General features: G+C 39.1%; 2 protein-coding genes across 3 annotated transcripts; both read left to right on the top strand.

The window, feature by feature from the left end:
- The first annotated feature begins 801 nt into the window (after window positions 1–801).
- Window positions 802–7,718, top strand: LOC113707210 (putative disease resistance protein At4g19050). Of its 2 annotated transcripts, none has more exons than XM_072063305.1 (2): window positions 802–1,107; window positions 3,328–7,718. In XM_072063305.1, exon 2 carries the CDS (start codon window positions 3,330–3,332, stop codon window positions 3,822–3,824), a length of 495 nt encoding a protein of 164 aa, XP_071919406.1. In that variant the 5' UTR covers window positions 802–1,107; window positions 3,328–3,329; the 3' UTR covers window positions 3,825–7,718. The 2 variants fall into 2 exon arrangements, with proteins under 2 accessions (XP_071919406.1, XP_027085222.2); XM_027229421.2 differs by having other exon boundaries at window positions 809–1,107; window positions 3,314–7,718.
- LOC140013666 (uncharacterized) lies at window positions 5,200–7,718 on the top strand. Its single transcript, XM_072063304.1, has 2 exons — window positions 5,200–6,168; window positions 6,295–7,718. The coding sequence occupies exons 1-2, from the start codon at window positions 5,200–5,202 to the stop codon at window positions 6,451–6,453; spliced, it is 1,128 nt and encodes a 375-aa protein (XP_071919405.1). The 3' UTR covers window positions 6,454–7,718.
- Window positions 7,719–13,870: the final 6,152 nt, after the last annotated feature.

Here is a 13,870-nt window from a genome sequence, read left to right as displayed (position 1 = left end):
AGAAACTTATCGAGAAACTCAAAATTCACCGAGGCAGTGTTATTATGATTATAAATTCCAAATCTAGACATGTCATTTCAAAGGAAAAAAAGAAAAAGTTTAAACATGCATATTATTATGAACCAAAAATAAATGAGTTCAAATGAAATATTATACTTAACTTTTTTTTGCCAATTAATAAAAAATATATATACTTTTTTAACCAATTACTCATGGTATGGTTTGTTGGTATTAATGATTATTTAATTTTTTAAAGTAGTACTATAGTATATTCTGTGATTTGATGCGTGTGAAATATAAATATGATTAAAAATATCTTTATAATGTAATTTTTAAAAAAAAAATTAATTAATCTAAAAAAATTTTCGACTTTTGATCCATGAAATAACTCAACGACTGTTTGAAATATAACCAAGGGCTTGAATTCTGCCAAATGATAAAATAAAAAGGCTTAATGCGCTGATCTATTTTTTCATCCATAGTTTTTTTTTTCATTTCATTTTTCAAAATCATTTTGATATGATATCCATGGTTGCTTCTTTGAAGATCCTACTAGTACGTTTTTCATCACCAACAAGAAGTGTGTCCTTGCAAGAATAGTTATTCTTGTAATGCATGCCAAACGTATCTATTAAAAAGTAAAAACTCCAATATTTAAGTACATATTCAAAATTTGTTATCGTTTGGAAAAAAAAAATACATATTCAAAAAAAATAAAAATAAAATCAAAAACTACAATGATTTGCTTAAAGGTCTCCCAGCTGGACAAAGCGCCAAAACTGTTGGATAAAGCTCCAAACTTTTGCTGATGACCTCAGGACATATTGGATCCAATTACCCCAAATTCATATTCCTTATCCTCAATAATCTTCCCATTTTGGGTTTCTTGGAAGTCACTTGGGCTAAAGTCCTATCCTTTACGTCTTCTGTTCCTCGCCTTTATGAAATTAACTCTATTGATCCTTTCCTCGTCTACTACCCCTTTACAGTTCATAGTCTCCCACGCAACAAAAATTTGTTTCTTCTGAGGTGTCAGCTGTCTACAACTGCACACAAGAGAACTGAAGAAGCAGCAGATAATCATAGACGAACGAGAGGCAATTCCAGGTTTGTCTTCAATTTTTCTTTTTCCTTCTTTTAAACTCTGTTCACTCTCATCAGCTCAAATTGTTAGATTAAGCTGTTGTATGTATACCCTTTTGAAGAAAGTTTATCTTTTACGTAATGTAGCATTTTTTCTTGATCAAATGTAGCAGTATAATGCAGTTTATTGTTGCACGGGAGTTTCAAAACAAGAAAAAGAACAACAAAGAAATTATCTTTTAACATAGTACAGTCTTTAAAGATTTTCGTTAGAAATAACATTAACTCTAAGATTTGATTGTTAGAGGTGTGAATTTTATTTGGCAGAAGTTAATTCTAGTTGTCAAGTCAAATCTTGTATCATATGGGCCTGTATTTGACAATGCTGTTATATTTAAAATCTGGGGTGGGAGATAAAAATTTGGTTTAAAATTGTATGTAACTTGTGAACATCGAATAAAACACTTGAGCACGTTTGTCTTTTGACTGTGTGAAAGTAATTGGAGGGAGATTGGCTTGGATTAGCTTGTTGGTTAAGAAAATTAGGAAGAAAGTCATTACTCATCTAAGTCTTTGCTTAATCTTGGTTCAGTGGAATTGTTAAAACTGTTGGCAGTAGTGGACCAAGTATGACCAGACCATCACACCTTTTTTATTTGTGAATGACAAGAATTTGGGAAAAAAAATAATAATCAACAACATAAAACATTTGTCTAAAAGTACCATGAGATATTCACGGACTGATGCAAAGTCGGTACCCGTGAAAATTTAGAAAGCATAGCACAGAAAAAGAAAAAAAAAATGCTTCCTGTCATCAAAGAGCTTCACAAAGGCAAAAGTTCATTGAGTGTCAAATCTGACATCAGAAAATTGAAATTTAAGTGCTGAAATATGTCATATGAATCTCTCTGGATTAAATGAGGTGCTTATTAGATTGTTGGATTATGGACTTTTAGTTGTAAATGGTGGCAAACTGATCTGTAGGATCAACCTCCGGAAGTTTTGCTGCATACTAGGTTGTTTGTTTAATAAAGGTCCAAAGGGCTACTTCGTGGTGCCTGAAAGCAATATAAGAAAAAACTAGTAAAGATTGCCTGACATATCAATTTTGGAATAGCATCTTCTGTTTCCCTGAATGGAAATGCTTTAACACATGCCAACCATATGTGCAGGATGTATTAACTAATTGCTGTGGCCAGGCTATGTATGATTAAAGCACTACACATTCAATGTTATGGAATTCGAGGATTTTGTGCTAACCAAGTAGTTATTTGATACAATAGTCTTGTTTTTTTTGTGGCGCTTATCTGTATCTCTTGCATTACTTGCCATAGAAGCTGAAGTCACTTTTTTTGAATATGTTGACAATTATATCTGGAATGAATGAGTCAGTGGGAACCTATTCTTTGAATTTCTTTTCTCATTAACTTTAGCCTTTATTATTTAAACCTTTCTTTGTTTCAGCAGTTGCTATCACAACTGTACATCCTTCTCTCAACCATTAACTTTTCCTTAGAAAGAGAAAGAACAGGTAGAGAAAGAAGAAATATTTTTATTTTGCAGACAGATAGAGATTCAGCATTCATTTAAAGCAAACATAGATATTCTTTTTTTATGTTAAATTGACACAATATGTTGAGTCATAAGTTTGAGCAGAGCTAAAGAACCTATATGAGAAAAATCCAACTTTTTATGGAGGGATAAATCAACATTCTTCCCATTGTTAATCACAATTGTTCCTATTTGAGACTCTATATATATGCACACAAACAATAGTAGGTATCAAGTATCAGGTTTTGAGGGTCCTCTTTACCAAACCTTATTGGGGTTAACCATTAGTAATCCTTCATCAATACGAAATCCTAACTGATTACCCATCGGTTGTTTAATTAGATTAACATTGGGTCAAGTCCCCACATCACTTGAGTAAGAAAAAGTAACATGTGCACAAAAAAAAAGAATAAAAAATTTGTATTATATTTTTGTTTGCGTGCACATCCGTATGAGTAATGTGCACATACCTGATTTTAATGCACACATAAATGTTAGCATGTGTACAACTATTTGTTGGACAAATTACAGTCCCAAATGGTTAGGCTGCTGATTCCAGATTGATTATACTTTTGTATTCCTGAGCAGATTGCAGGTTCATGCTAGAATTGGTTGTGTTCCTAATAGTGATACAATTGCTTTCCTTCTTGCTGGAATGTGTAATTATACCATAATACAGGACGTTTGGAACAGATATGGACCAGAATAGTGTGGAACTGAAGGTTACAGATGTTCTTGAACTTTTAAAGACAAGAAAAGTTGTTCTTTCGGGGAAATCAGGGACTGGGAAAACATGGATGGCAAGAAAAGTTGGTCTCCTTGCTGTAAAAAACCAAGATGTTCACTCTACCCTTTGGATTTCTTTGAGTGTTGAGCATGACGAGATGGCTCTTTATGAGCATATTGCTAATCAGCTATCTGTTTTTTCCACTCATATGGAGCTGGAAGATGAGGATATTAACAAGGTAGAGGATATTGTTGGTAAAAAGGAAACCTTGGATGAGTTGAAGGAAAAGGTATGTATGAGACTTTCAGCTGATGGTGGTCCTCAAAAGATTCTTGTTATTTTGGATGACGAAGGAAGCAAAATGAAAGAAGGGGATGGAGACTTAAACAAGGTCCTTCAGTTTATCCAGCAGCACTTGAAAACCATTGCTGATGGAGATGGAGAGCAGAAACTTAAGGTGTGATAACTTCTACTAACAAAGATGTCAGGCACCAATCTGAGGAAGATAAGAAAGTGTTTGAGATGATGCCTCTGACTCCAGAAATGTCTGTTTCTTGGTTAAAGAAAGGAGCTGCGGCAAAAGTAATTGAAATCTCTGGTGCAGAAACTTTGGTTAAAAACTTCATGAATAAAACAGGTTTTACACCTGGTAAAGTAGCCTTGCTGCCAAAACTATTAAGTTACCATCAACAAGATTCCCAAGTGCAGGATCTGGAACATGCTTTGGAAGAAGCATCTGGTGGTGATAATTACATTTACACCCAGTTGCTCTCAAGTGGATATGAAAAGGTGCCAGATGGTGTTTTAGTTGACTTTTCTTGGCAGGGCAGCCATTTTTTTGGGGACCGTGGATCGGTTCACTATGGTGAGTTGATAGCATACTGGATACTGGAAGGATATCTTGGTGTTGTTGATAGTCTTGAGGAGGCTTATAAGGAGGGACGCCGTGTTTTGGTGCAGCTTATGGACTGTCAAATGCTGAAAGAAGTGAACGATAACATCCTCCGCATGGTGAGAGCAACAGTAAATGTTAATGCTTATCATCGTCAAGGATATGGCAGAACAGCTAATTTGGGGTTGGCTAATGTGCTTGTGGATAATAATGATTGGCATGGTATTGGAAATGTCACAGAGATAGACAATATGATCAGAACACTTGGCAGTCATAGAAAGGTGCAGCAATTAATAACATTTTTACTAGAAGGGACCTGTCTCAGCAGGGACGACCCAAATAACCTCTTAGATTCCAATAGGGATCTGCAAATTCTAGGTCTTTTTAGTCTCAGAATAGTATCATTGCCTCAATCCTTTTCATACTTGAAAAAATTGAATGTCCTTGTGCTCAGGGACTGTGAGTTCTTAGAAACGATTGATGACATTAGAGAATTAATGACATTAACTGTACTTGAAATATCTGGTTCTTGCTTGATAAAAAGTATACCGGAAAACTTTTTTCAACAACTGACCCGACTTTGTGGCCTCCACTTCTCTGATCTTCAGATTGAAGTCTTGCCTAAATCTTTTTATGACCTTACAAAACTCCGTTGGTTCATTCTGAAAGGATGTTCTCATTTAACAAAGTTGCAGAGTTTGAGAAAGTGTGAAGAACTTATGGTTGTTGATCTTTCAGGTGCTGCCCTCTTGCCAGTTTTTCCTGAAAAGAACTTGAGACATTTGCCAAAGCTTAAAACATTAAACCTTTCAAAAACCAATATCAAATCTTTACGTATTTTTCATGAGACTGGGGAGCTTACTCATCTCTCAGTGAGTGGTTGTCGCAACTTGAAGAGACTTCCCAGCATTCAGTCTCTAACCAATCTGCAAGCTCTTGATCTTTCATGGTCAGCCATAAGGAGTTCCAAGAGAAGTCACTACACAATAATAGCAATCTCAAGGTTCTTGACTTATCTGGTATTGGCATTCCTTCAGATTTGTTACCTTCTAACATCAGTAAACCTTGTGAGTTTTATTTGAGAAGCTGTTCGAAGATAGAATATATAAACATTGCTGAATCTCCCAAAGATCTAGAGGTGCTTGACATTTCGGGTGCCTCTAATCTTGTCAAAATTGAAGAAAAGTTCTTTGAATCTTTAGTAAATGTTCGAGTTCTCAACTTGTCGGAGACAAAAGTCAAAGATCTGCCATCCCTTTCTGCTCTCGAGAACCTTCGTCGGCTGTTACTTTCTGGTTGTTTGCATCTAGAGAAGCTGCCAAGCTTGACTTCAAGCAAACTGGATCTATCTGACTGCAAGGCTTTGACCATGATAGAAGATGAATCTTTTAAGCATCTACATTGCCTTAGGCGGCTTGTCCTCTCCAAATCTAAGATTACACGGCTTCCAGATCTCAACTCCTTATTAAACCTTGAGGAGTTAAATTTGAGTGGTGTTAAATCATTCAAGAAAGTTGATTTCATTGAGCATATGAGTAAACTTCAGGATATAAACCTATCTGAGACCTTGCTTGAACAGCTACCCACCTTATCAAGTCTCAAAAGCCTTAAACATCTGTCTTTAAGGGGCTGTGGACATCTGGAGTCTATTCCACCCTTAGAAGCACTTCACAAGCTTGAGACTCTTGATCTTTCTCAAACAGCAGTAAGGCATCTGCCATCCTTGGGAAATTTGAGCAACCTTCATATTCTCTTGCTTAGAGACTGTTCAAACTTGGAAGACTTCAAAAAGAACAAGATGCTTGACATGTCTGGAGTGGAAAATCTTCCTTGTGGAATCTCAAGATTGACTCAGCTGGAACATCTTGCTTTACCTAGTACAAAGAAAAATAATGAGGCAGCTGAAAGCAACAAGGTGATTATCTGGCAGCAAAATCCGGTTGAATCACATTGGTTCTTCTCCATTGTGGATGGAATTGAACCAAATATTGGCAGATCTTTAATGTTTCGTGATGGTTCACTATTTCTTGAATTTCTGCAGAGCAATCCTTCTCTATTGGACGCAAACTCAAATCATTTCCATCTCTCCATTCATCCTATTGAGGTGCACGATGGAGCAGGAGACTTGCTCTTCAAAAAAGATGAATTGATTTTCAGAGATGTCTATCAAGGCATTACTCTAGATCACAAGGGCGATTAATGGAGATTCATCACCTCAACACTTTTCCCAAGGGTGCCGAGGCTGTTCTTGGTAATGCTGAGTATGTATTCTTGTTTGATAATTTGTTTTTGAAATCATTATCTGATCTGGGTGCTAGAAACATCAAGATGAAGAAAGGCTGTTGGATTGAGGGATGTCAAAATATGGGGTCTGTAATCGGGATGGATGACTCAGTAGAGAGTTCTGAACTGGGGAATGCACTTGAAATTTTGTGGATTTCAAATGCTTTCAGTTTAAGGAGAGTATACAGTGAGAACCTGCAGAATCTGAAGTGCTTGTATCTAGATTGTTGCCCAAAGCTCTCAAGGGTTTTCTCTTCATCCCACTTGCTGCAAAAGCTTGAAATTCTTCATGTCAAATTTTGTGAGAATCTGGAGGCTCTGTTTAAAGATGATGTAGAAGAGCAAAAACTGCCTAATTTGCGAACATTGCATTTATGGGAACTACCAGCACTGAAATGCATTGGGTGCATAGTGCCGTCTCTACAGCTTTTAGATGTAGGCGAGTGTCCCATGCTTAGACATGTATTAACTTCAGGTCTTGTGCCAGAAAAACTCGAGGTCCTTAAAGTCAAAAATTGTCACGAATTGGACAAAATTCTTGAAGGAGTCACATCAGACTACAACAAATTGCCTCAGCTAGGTGAAGTTCACCTACAGGGATTACCAAAGCTTACAAGCATCGGGATTGAAGCACCCTTGTTGAGATCTTTAGAAGTTCGGGATTGTTCCTTGCTTATACATGTTATTTCTTCAACCCATAAGCCAGAAAACCTGGAGGTCCTCAAAGTCAGATTCTGTGACAACTTGGAAACTTTGTTTGCAGGCACATCTGAGGATTGCGTATTGCCAAGCTTAGATACAGTTCAGCTGTGGGGTTTACCTAAGCTGGTTAGCATTGGCACTACATTGCCACCTCTGCGGAAGTCCATTATCAGGGACTGGCCCCTATGTCATGATTGACCAGATCTTTGAATGCACTTCAGGATTTATACGCCATTATTTCCTTGAAGAGATGTTGATGCCCCGTCTAGGAAGTGCTAAAGGATATGTCAACTGGACTGGGTACGGTTGAGGGATGTATTCTTAGCATGTACAAATTATTCGGTCTGAATTTCACTGTTAATAGCTTAGAATGAGACAAATTTCCATTGTACCTTTTTGGGATAATATTATCGGGTCTACATCTTGAAAGACATTGTCATTTTTCATGCAAGTGGATTGATTTTGTAGTTATCCTTCTTATTGCTTGGTTTGATGATATATACCTTACCAGACCATTTCCCTAGCAGGTTACGGATATGACATGGTTTATCTTGAAGGTTACAGTTAAAAGTGGATAGAATATTTACCTTACCAGGAAGAGTAAATAATCTCTTGATTAAAAGCACCAAGCCCCTTAACATTTGCTGTGATTTGCACTTTCCGCAAAGGATATATTCGTTGCTGAATGTTTTTCCTATTCCGTGTGCATGCTGGACATATGGAAGAGAACCTCAATAGATAGAATCCATTTCCTCATTTTAGTTGTTCTCATTCCCCTTCTGATCTTTCTTCTCTCTTCTTGCCACCGGTCTTCACTCCTGTCACTGGCTCCCCTGCTCTCTGCTTCCGCTCCTTCCCCTGATTTAACCTTGTTCCCATGCCTAAATCTGCCGCCCCCGGCCCCTTCCATGCAGAAAAACAACTACTTTTGTTTTTGGACACAAGGGCAATTGTCACAGCGCATGGTGTCATTTCTTAACGGTTTCTCTCTTACTGCTCTCTAGTAATACAGTTACAGGAATCAAGACATAAAACACAGCCTGCTGCATTGATTGCACTAACTTTAGCTCCAGAACCTTAAGATCTATCTATCATCAAACCAAGATTAGTACAGCTGCTGAACCAATTTAAAATCAACAGTACTAGGAATGATTATGAAACAAATTGATGTCAAGCTTTCAAACTCTGCACACAATGATGTGGCACAGCTATTTGGCCGACAAAATGAACGCCGTTCAAAGAAAAGACAGCAACAAGACTATGTCATCTCTTTAAACGAATTAAGACAACAGCAATACGCGGAAATCAAGGAGTCCAAAAATATGAGCTATTTTTCTTCTAACTAGGAATTCAAAACTTTATTTGATGTTGAAAAAGGAACCCCATGAAGCTGCTTTTGTATATGCTTTAATTCTTGTATTCTGGTTTTGAAGTGCTGCAATCTCTTCATCTATCTGATCATCTGCTTTTCTAATGATAAGTCTGTTTAAAGCAATAAATATATCCTTTACGATCTCTTCATCTGCTGCACCAACTTTTCCTTCATTTTCCTCTCCATAGGAAATTGCAAGGGCAGACTCCTTTTCTATGTAATGCATAATCTGAGTGACACCAAAATATTGCAAATCAAGAATGACGAAATCATGAAACCGTAGACAAGTCTTGAAGGTCAGAAGTTTCTTTTTCTTTTTTTTTTTTCAATTTAAAGTATGATATATGATATGCGTAGCTCAGAGATCACGCAATGAACATGAGAAACAAAATGATCCTTGCAATAATAAGTAGGATCATCAAGGGCTCTTCTTTTTTCACAAGCATTGCTGTAGAACTCACCATCAGTGTCTTCCTCAGGTAAGTCTTTGATTTGGGAGTAAGGGTGAGTGGATGACAATGGCAGTCATGTTTGATGACAGGTGCCGAACCTGTGCAATAATAATTACTAAAAAGTCCTAATTACCACCTCAATTAAATAATTATAGAACAAATCCAAGTACTGGAGCAGGGACCCTAGGTGTGCAATGGGTTACTTGATTCACCCTGTTCCCGAAGAGTTTGCTTGATCCGATATACCGGGTTTGTCTATAAAAATACTAATTTTGCGTACAATGGCAAGTAGGGTCGATTCCACAGGGAGCAGGTAGGAAATTATTTCTTTCCAAATCAGCAGAACAAAATTGGGGGATTTTCAATGGGAGAGAAATAAATAAAATAAAAGTAAAATAAAAACAAAGCGAACTAAATTCAAAACCAACTCACAAAGCACAAGTCACTAAAAATAGCAATTAATAAGATTCCACCCAAAGGATCAACTGCTCAGGCACGGTCCAATTAAATGATCATCGATGCAAAGATATTTCCTCCATTTATCACTAGGTTGGTTATAGCTATCAATAAGCTCTGACAACCAGTTCTTCCTTACCTTTTCGACAGTCAAGGTACGACCATTGACTGCTTCCCTAATCAGATAACAACCCTAGGTACGACCGTAGGAATTTAATTACCCAATTGCATTAAAGCTAGAAGAACCCAACCCTAACCAATAAACACGCTAAGAGGGTTTATTTAAATTAGATCTTGCGTTTCCCCATCATAAAGCCAATTATGGTGGTCACCACGGGGTGTCAATTAAATGAACAATTACGGATTCTATTTAATTAACGTGGCAGTAGGCTATTAAATTAAATCAAATACCCGGCCGTTGATATTCAATTAATAAAATACCCATGAACAATTAATTCAGGAAACGCACGAATAATAACGAATTGGAAGAAATAATGAAAGCTTGATTAGATCTCACAGGTTTTATGGACCGCGCCCTCGCGTCACCCTTTGGGTAGAGGAGGAAATTAGCCGCTCCTCATCGTTTCAATCCCGCGTGGTTTAGTTGAATACATTAAATTGATTTCCGAAGAATTGGAGAATCACAAGAGAAAACCCACGGAATTTAGAAAAGTCAAAGGCAAAAAGTGAAGAAAGGTCTCCGTTGTACAGAGCCCAGATGCAATCCGCAGAAATCTTTAATGTCTGGCCACTAGCCGCTAGCCGCAGGCGAAACCACAGTAAAGAAAAAGAGAACAGGAGAAAAGTTTTTGACCCAGAGCCGCAGAAAGCAAAAGAAAACTCTAGCTACCTAATTTCTGTCGTCTCTGTTGCCGAATAAGAAAGAAAAAAAACAAAAGCCAAGCCAAAGTGGCGGCTGACAAGGGGTAAATTCGAAAAAGAGCTGAAAGCTACAGTCTTTATTGGCCCTCGTGGGCCCTTCCTAGTCTTTTCCATTTGAAGCAGCCGCAGGAGATATCTTCCCCATGGTTAGGAGGCCCACAATTCTTTAAAGGTTCTAATCCAGCGCTTCAGGTTCACGTGGACCACGGTCCGTCTTTCGGTTTCGTCCACCTTCCAAGGCGTGGCCACGCTCTGAAATGAAAAGTCTTCTGGAAATTTTTCCCCGCGATATCATTTTAATGCTAACCACCTACAATTCGCACAAATGTCAAATATGAGTGAAATCCCCTTTCTTAACACCATGAATGGCCAAAATTAGGACAAGATGACAATGCAAAACGTGCCAAATAACGGCTCTATCAAATCCCCCCACACCTAGACAATGCTTGCCCTCAAACATTTCGGAGCTCAGAAATACAACCAAGAGAGCAGAGGTTATGCAGTAGTCTATACTAACACAAGCATCTAGGGTCCCTGACAATATCACCAAAGGTAGAACACACCGGACATGTTGTAATTCGAAAAATATATATATGAATACTATGAACGCTCAATTCAACATCACGGAATGCCATTACCATAGGCTTGCACATTTATCACATCTCCACCACTTAAAAGTGAATCGAACACATAAATCAAAGGGACTTTAATAGGGTTGTAATGGGGCTCAGGTGAAAGGCGGGTTAAGAAGGTATAGATAGGGGGTAAAGTGTCAAGAGAATGTCCGAAACTCCCCAATAACCACAGTGCTTTACCAGAGGGGTTTCACTAACAAGGCAGTTTCCATTTGCTGTACACCTTATACAAGTGCCCCAAAAAATTTTTTTTTTTTTTCGAAACTGCTCACAAGGCGTGGGCACGCCTTGTAGCCCATAGTCCTCTGGTCACGAGGGCTTCTTCAGGTTTTTTTTTTTTTTTTTTTTTTAAGGGAGAGTCCTGTAAGGCGTGGGCACGCCTTGTAAGCCAGAGCCCTCTGGTCAGTGGCTTTTTTCAATTTTCCCTCCTTTATACAAGGATATCATCATATAGCTCCTAAGCTAACAGCACTTGCAACCCCAATTTTTGTTTGCTTTGCACACATGATGGAATTCAGGCATTCCCTGACAACACAGGGGTAAACAAGAAAGTTTAAAGAGGTCTTGGGTTAACGAACGCGGATATCAACCAGAAACGAAGGACAAAAGCTCAAATTGGTTTACTATTGGGAGATAAGGTGAGGGCTTGATTCTTTTAGATAGCTAAAGAGAGTTAAATCCTAAATGCCCTTATCATTTCAAATGCATCCAATTCAACATAAATGTGGCCTCGACATGCACAAACTAGCAAATTCTAGAATGCCAATACCATGTGTGATACCCACTCAATCAAACAAAATAGAGCAAACATGAATAACATGCTCAAGCAAGGCTCAAAAGCTCCCCAAAAGTTACACGAATGGGTCAATTCCAGCATATTCATCATTCAACAACATTGCCAAGGGAAACAAAATGCATAGCTAGCATACTTAACCACATAACCACTTACGTTGATTGCGTCATTCATCACAGCACATGCTCCAACATTGACAAGTATAGACATAATTAACGAACCGACTAACTACAATGACTTTCATTACAAATTTTTTCTTCTTTTTTTTTTTTTTCAACGAAGCAAAAAAAAAAACACAGAACTGATGAGACAAAGCTAAAAGGACTAGTGAAAACCAATCCCCCCACACCTAAGACCGACATTGTCCCCAATGTAGGAAAGATAAATGAAGTATTAGGAGAACTGAGAGGAACTTTCCTGATCACCGGGGAGTGAAAGCGAGACACTAAGGTGGAGGGGGATGAGGCGGCGTGAATCCAATGTGAGCGTAGAAGGCCGCCTGATTTTCTGCCTGAATGCGGGCGAAGACCTGGAGTGCCATAAGACGGCCATCTATCTGTGATAGCTGGGTGTTGAGCTCATGAACACCCTCCCGGAGGTCCGGGTAGCGGGGGTCTCTAGCAGGAGGAGGATGCGAGGAGGACGGTCCCGCCTGATCCGGATGGGGCGGCAAGTCAGTGGAGGGTGCAGTGGGAGGCTCCCGAGGCTGCGGCCCGTCCTCACCAGGGAGCGTAAACTGGTAAACATCGCCCACCTTGCGAATAACCCCCATTCGTTCTAAACTGCGCAAATCCAGTGGCTCAATCTCTCTAGCTAGGGCGAAGTTGTGCTCCTCGTCGAGGTCCAGCAATCCCAATCGGACGGCCAAGTGGGTAATGAGCGAACCTAGGATAATCGGTTTATTGTGCTTATGAATGACTGACTCCATTTGAATGGCTATCCAACACCCAAAATTGACCTTAACATTGTTGCGCATGCACCAAAGGAAGTAGAATTCTGCTTTGGTAAGGGTGCCGGAGGAATCTTTTCGCCCCGAGAAATTGTAAGCCAAAAACCTGTGGATGACCTTTAAGACCGGATCCTTCAGATGTCAATATATTCAGTTCTGAACGGTCTGGTGTAGTCGATCGCACTATTAATATACTCTCCGGAGGCAATGGTGTCCTCACTGACGAACCCCAAAGTCAGATTAAACTCATTGATTGAAAAATCATATTGTTTGCCTTTTAATCTAAACCGAATAATCTCCGGCTCATCCAGAGTGATGTGCTGATTCCTGATAAACTCAAAGGAGCAGTAGAATTCGCAGCAAAGCTCCTCAAACGTGGGGTAGTTAATGCTCAAATACTGTTCCCAACCTATCGCTGAGAACAATTGCTCAACCTCCCGAGCAATTCGCAGGTGGTCCAGGGTTGGGGCATGGAAGCACTTACAAGGGGCAACAGGTCGATTCACCAAAGTGTTAAACCGGTCCTGTTGGGCCCTTGTAAGATTAGTGATCGATTCCCCCCACTCCCCAGGAGACATGGTGCTCTTATTCAGGCCTAAACGGGACCGAATGGTGGGTTGAACCGGGGCTCGCCTTTTACGAGGTTGGGACCCAGATGGCCCAGCCGTAGTTGTCTTCTTAGGGGGCATTTAGGGACCACAGGAATAATGAATCAGCTCAAAGACAGCCAACCAACCACCAAAAGCAGATATGGGACCACAGTCAACAAAAATTATCGAATATTCCAGCAGCTTAGCAACAAAAGGGACACAATTACCCCACCAACCGACAACCAGACCACAAACACCAACCAATTCCCCACTGCTGACAATTAGCCGACAACAATTAAGAAGACCGAGCCAACTCCCCTCAAATCAAGATATTAGTCAATAAAAAGCAGCACTCAGAGGGCTACCAACCACGTGTTCCAAATAACACATTCACTAAAGCCCACAGATATCTCAAGTATATATTCACAGGGAAGCAGATATCAGTTGTTTCTCTTCAGATAATCAACCCACTGGTCCCCTGACAATACCAACAAATATAGCAA

The sequence above is a fragment of the Coffea arabica genome, chromosome 8c (genome assembly GCF_036785885.1).
Source record: "Coffea arabica cultivar ET-39 chromosome 8c, Coffea Arabica ET-39 HiFi, whole genome shotgun sequence".
NCBI classification, from domain to species: Eukaryota; Viridiplantae; Streptophyta; class Magnoliopsida; order Gentianales; family Rubiaceae; genus Coffea; species Coffea arabica.
The sequence above is the reverse complement of the archived record's forward strand: the minus strand, read 5'-3'. Positions and strand labels throughout refer to the sequence as shown.

What these genes read in the sequence shown, in the direction of transcription:
- LOC113707210 (XM_027229421.2), top strand. Translation starts at nt 809, where the DNA reads ATGACCTCAGGACATATTGGATCCAATTACCCCAAATTCATATTCCTT. An exon ending in CGAACGAGAGGCAATTCCAG is followed by an intron (nt 1,108 to 3,313) that starts GTTTGTCTTCAA and finishes ACCATAATACAG; the next exon opens with GACGTTTGGAACAGATATGG.
- LOC140013666 (XM_072063304.1), top strand. Translation starts at nt 5,200, where the DNA reads ATGGTCAGCCATAAGGAGTTCCAAGAGAAGTCACTACACAATAATAGC. An exon ending in AGGCAGCTGAAAGCAACAAG is followed by an intron (nt 6,169 to 6,294) that starts GTGATTATCTGG and finishes GAATTTCTGCAG; the next exon opens with AGCAATCCTTCTCTATTGGA.